This window comes from Ylistrum balloti, unplaced genomic scaffold, assembly GCF_031769215.1.
Source record: "Ylistrum balloti isolate Yb309-2 unplaced genomic scaffold, AGI_CSIRO_Ybal_v1 Utg370170, whole genome shotgun sequence".
Lineage (NCBI taxonomy): Eukaryota > Metazoa > Mollusca > Bivalvia > Pectinida > Pectinidae > Ylistrum > Ylistrum balloti.
Genome location: NW_026782161.1, coordinates 537,446 through 540,924, shown reverse-complemented (window position 1 = coordinate 540,924; position 3,479 = coordinate 537,446). Strand labels below are relative to the sequence as shown.

Sequence of the window (3,479 nt, the reverse complement as noted above, 5' to 3'; positions counted from 1 at the left end):
TCAGTTGTCCTTTGGAGGCTTTGGCTTACAGCTCCTCTGATGAACTGTCAGACGATCAGGCATGAATGTGCGTCCACAGTTATCACATGGGACAAGCTGAGCCTGGGCACTCTCCCATGCAGCTTGATTAAAATCTTCAACGTTGTATGAACCAGTACCTACATGAAAAGATATACATCAAAAACCAAGTTAACATCATGGTTAAAATATTTAACAGCTGATCTTTTTTTTTTTTTATTTTTCATTAATTACAAAAAATGAAATAGTAAAATAAAATGCTAAAAAATGATCTGGATGATGTTGTCAGCATTTTTTATGATCATGATCTAAGCATATGAACACATGACAGGAGAAGATGACTCTTACAATATCTTCACACCCCGATACCTACATGTAATACAATAAACAGCATATATAGCAGGTGACACCTGTTTAACCTCTTAATCTTCACAACATCCTTTCACAGTTAATAAATCATTACAACATGCACTGCTTTGTTTTCTTTTCACTGGAGTAGTTCTTAACCACATATGAGACCTCAAAGTGATATAAATGTCAGAAATTAGCATTGTTGAACTGTTTTTATTTTAAAAGGTCTCAAAAAATTTGCTTAAAAAGTTTCAATCTTTATTGCAGTGGCCGACCGGCCGGATGGACAGGCAGACATAGGGAAAAACAGTTTGTCACAAACTGAGTTGTATGGGGGCATAAAAAAGAACAGAAATAATTCTATTCCTATACACAATGTTGAAAACAAAATCCAAAACTACCTTTAATTCTACAAGAAATATAATAAAATAAAAATCTTAAATCTATAGATTTTGTCAAGAATATAGTGATTATGTATATCCACAATGACCGCAGGACATTAAAGTTGGTTATTTATAACAGCTCTAAAACACAGATATGTTGTATACCTGAAATGTTTTGTATCTCTGGTTTCTTAGGTAATGGTCTTTGCTGGTGTTTAGGCAGTTTGCTGTTTTCCACAGACCATTTCTGGAGACACTGGGGTTCATGTATGGAGATTGATTTACTCCCAAAATCCCGACCACAAATATAACACACCATGAAGTTGGGCTTCCGAGGAGGCGCTGCCTGCAAATTAACAATGACGGTCATCAAGGAGTAGAACAGTTAAAAATATGATAGCTGTAGAATTGGGGCACATCCAACATGGTAAAATCTGTTCGTGTTGTACATTGAATATCAGTAAGTAGCTGGATTGTACAAATTACCTGTTTGGCTGGTTTTGGTGGACTCCCATCCTTAGGTTTACACGATCTCTGATGGACATCCAATCTGTCTGTAGCAAAACGACGCCCACAATTTTCACATGGAATTAACTGAGCTTTGGCGTTCTCCCATGCTGCATCATTCATTTGTTCCCTGTGTAAACAAAGTCACTCCTGCATGTATGATTTAAATCCCTTGACTTAAGTATCAACACACTTTGTATTACAAGAGTGGGTGGTTATTTGAATTATTTGTTTATTCAGATGTCATAAACATTTATCTTTTAGTCTATTTACCAGTAACATTTTAATAATGTCTGATATGATATATATGAGTAGTATTCAACCAGGACTGAAAATTTGCTGTTATTCTGTTTACATCAAGTGTACCTTGTAAGTGGAGCTCCATCCTCTGTCGTTGGTTTCCTAGGCATTGGGCGTCGTCGTTCCTTTGGCAGTTTGTTGTTTTCAATCTTCCATTTTTCCATACATTGAGGCTCATGGATTGGAAGAGATTTGCTTCCAAACTCTCTCCCACAGATGTAACAAACCACTGTTCTGGGTCCTCCTTTTGGGGGTGATCCCCCAGGGCTTCCACCCATCATACCACCAGAGGTCTGATTGAGAGGTGCGGAGGTTGAAGAGGTATCCATATTAGCTGCCCCTCCCTTGGGCTTACAACTACGCTGGTGAACAGAAAGACGATCAGGAGCAAATGTACGCCCACAGTTACCACACGGTATCAGTTGAGACTGGGAACTCTGCCAGGCAGCTTCATTCATAGCATCAACATCATAGCTACCACTAGTAGTTTTCAACACTTCAGGTTTCTTAGGAACTGGACGTCGTTGACCTTTTGGCAACTGGTCATTTTCTGTTTTCCACTTTTCAAGGCATTGAGGCTCATGGATGGCTACTGACTTTGTTCCAAACTTTCTGCCACAGATGTAACACAATACAAACTGTGGACCAGCAGGAGCAGCTTTGGATTTAGTTGGCGACATTTGTCCTCCAGAATTTCCACTGGATGATCCACTGCTGTTTCCTGTAGATGCTGGCTGTTTAGCAGCCCCTGGAGGTGCTTTACAGGCACGCTGGTGAACTGAGAGACGATCTGGGGCAAATGTACGCCCACATCTGTCACAAGGAATAAGTTGACTTTGAGCACTCTGCCAAGCAGCTTCATTCATGGCATCAACATCATAACTTCCTCCAGCCCCTCCAACAATCTCCGGTTTCTTGGGTGGTTTACGACGCTGGGATTTCGGCAACTGATCATTCTCTACCTTCCATTTTTCAAGGCATTGAGGTTCATGTATAGCTATTGACTTAGATCCAAATTTCCTACCACAGATATAGCATAAAACAAAGCCAGGAGCTGGAGGAGCTGGTGTAGACTTTGGCGGCTTCTGATTGGGTGATGTGAATGTTCCCTCACGTTGTATTCCAGGACCGGTATCGGTAGGAGTAGGAGTTCCTTCAGAAGACTGAGGACTATTGCTTCTCCTCCTCTGCTGAGGAACAGTGTTGTCTCTTGTTGACTGTTTCTCCAGATCTACAGCATTTGTTTTATGCAAGACTTTGGGGGCAGAGAGCTTGACAGTTTTAGGGCGAATCTGGTTGTCTGAATTAGAACCATTCTGATTTGATCCTCCTGGTTTTACCTTTAACTGCATGGGGTTATCTGTAAAATTATTAGTCGGACTATTATACATTTATAAAATCCATAGATTCTTGATTTTTATAAATATGACTTAAAAAAATAAAAAATACATAGTAACCTCCCTCCCTCCACAGGAAAAAAATACCAGTATCCCCCGCCAGTACTAAAATGATTCTACAATCAATAATAAACAACTCACTTACTCAAATTTTAAATATTATCAGCAACACTCAGTACCAATCAAAATAGAAATGCAGAAATGTACCTGATTTGCATCCCTTCTGGTGGACAGGGAGTCTGTCTGGAGCAAAAGTTCGACCACAGTTTTCACATGGCAGCAACTGTGACTGAGCACTCTGCCATGCTGCTTCATTGAAACGCTCTCGGTCATTTCCATCACTTCCAATTGACGGCAGAAATTCTGGTTTTACAGGTGCTTTCCTCCTCTGACCTTTGGGCAATTTGTTATTTTCTGCATGCCACTTTTTCAAACACTGAGGTTCATGAATGGATACAGAAGATGACCCAAACTCTCTACCACAGATGTAACACACCACAGTCTTCTTAACTACACCTGGCAT

The 3,479-nt window shown here is 40.1% G+C and overlaps 1 protein-coding gene across 1 annotated transcript; it reads right to left on the bottom strand.

Moving 5' to 3' along the window:
* LOC132551069 (zinc finger protein 474-like) lies at positions 1 to 3,479 on the bottom strand. Its single transcript, XM_060215174.1, has 5 exons — positions 3,164 to 3,479; positions 1,626 to 2,919; positions 1,239 to 1,389; positions 918 to 1,098; positions 1 to 158 (listed from the first exon to the last, which is right to left on the bottom strand). Exons 1-5 carry the CDS (start codon positions 3,477 to 3,479, stop codon positions 1 to 3), a joined length of 2,100 nt encoding a protein of 699 aa, XP_060071157.1.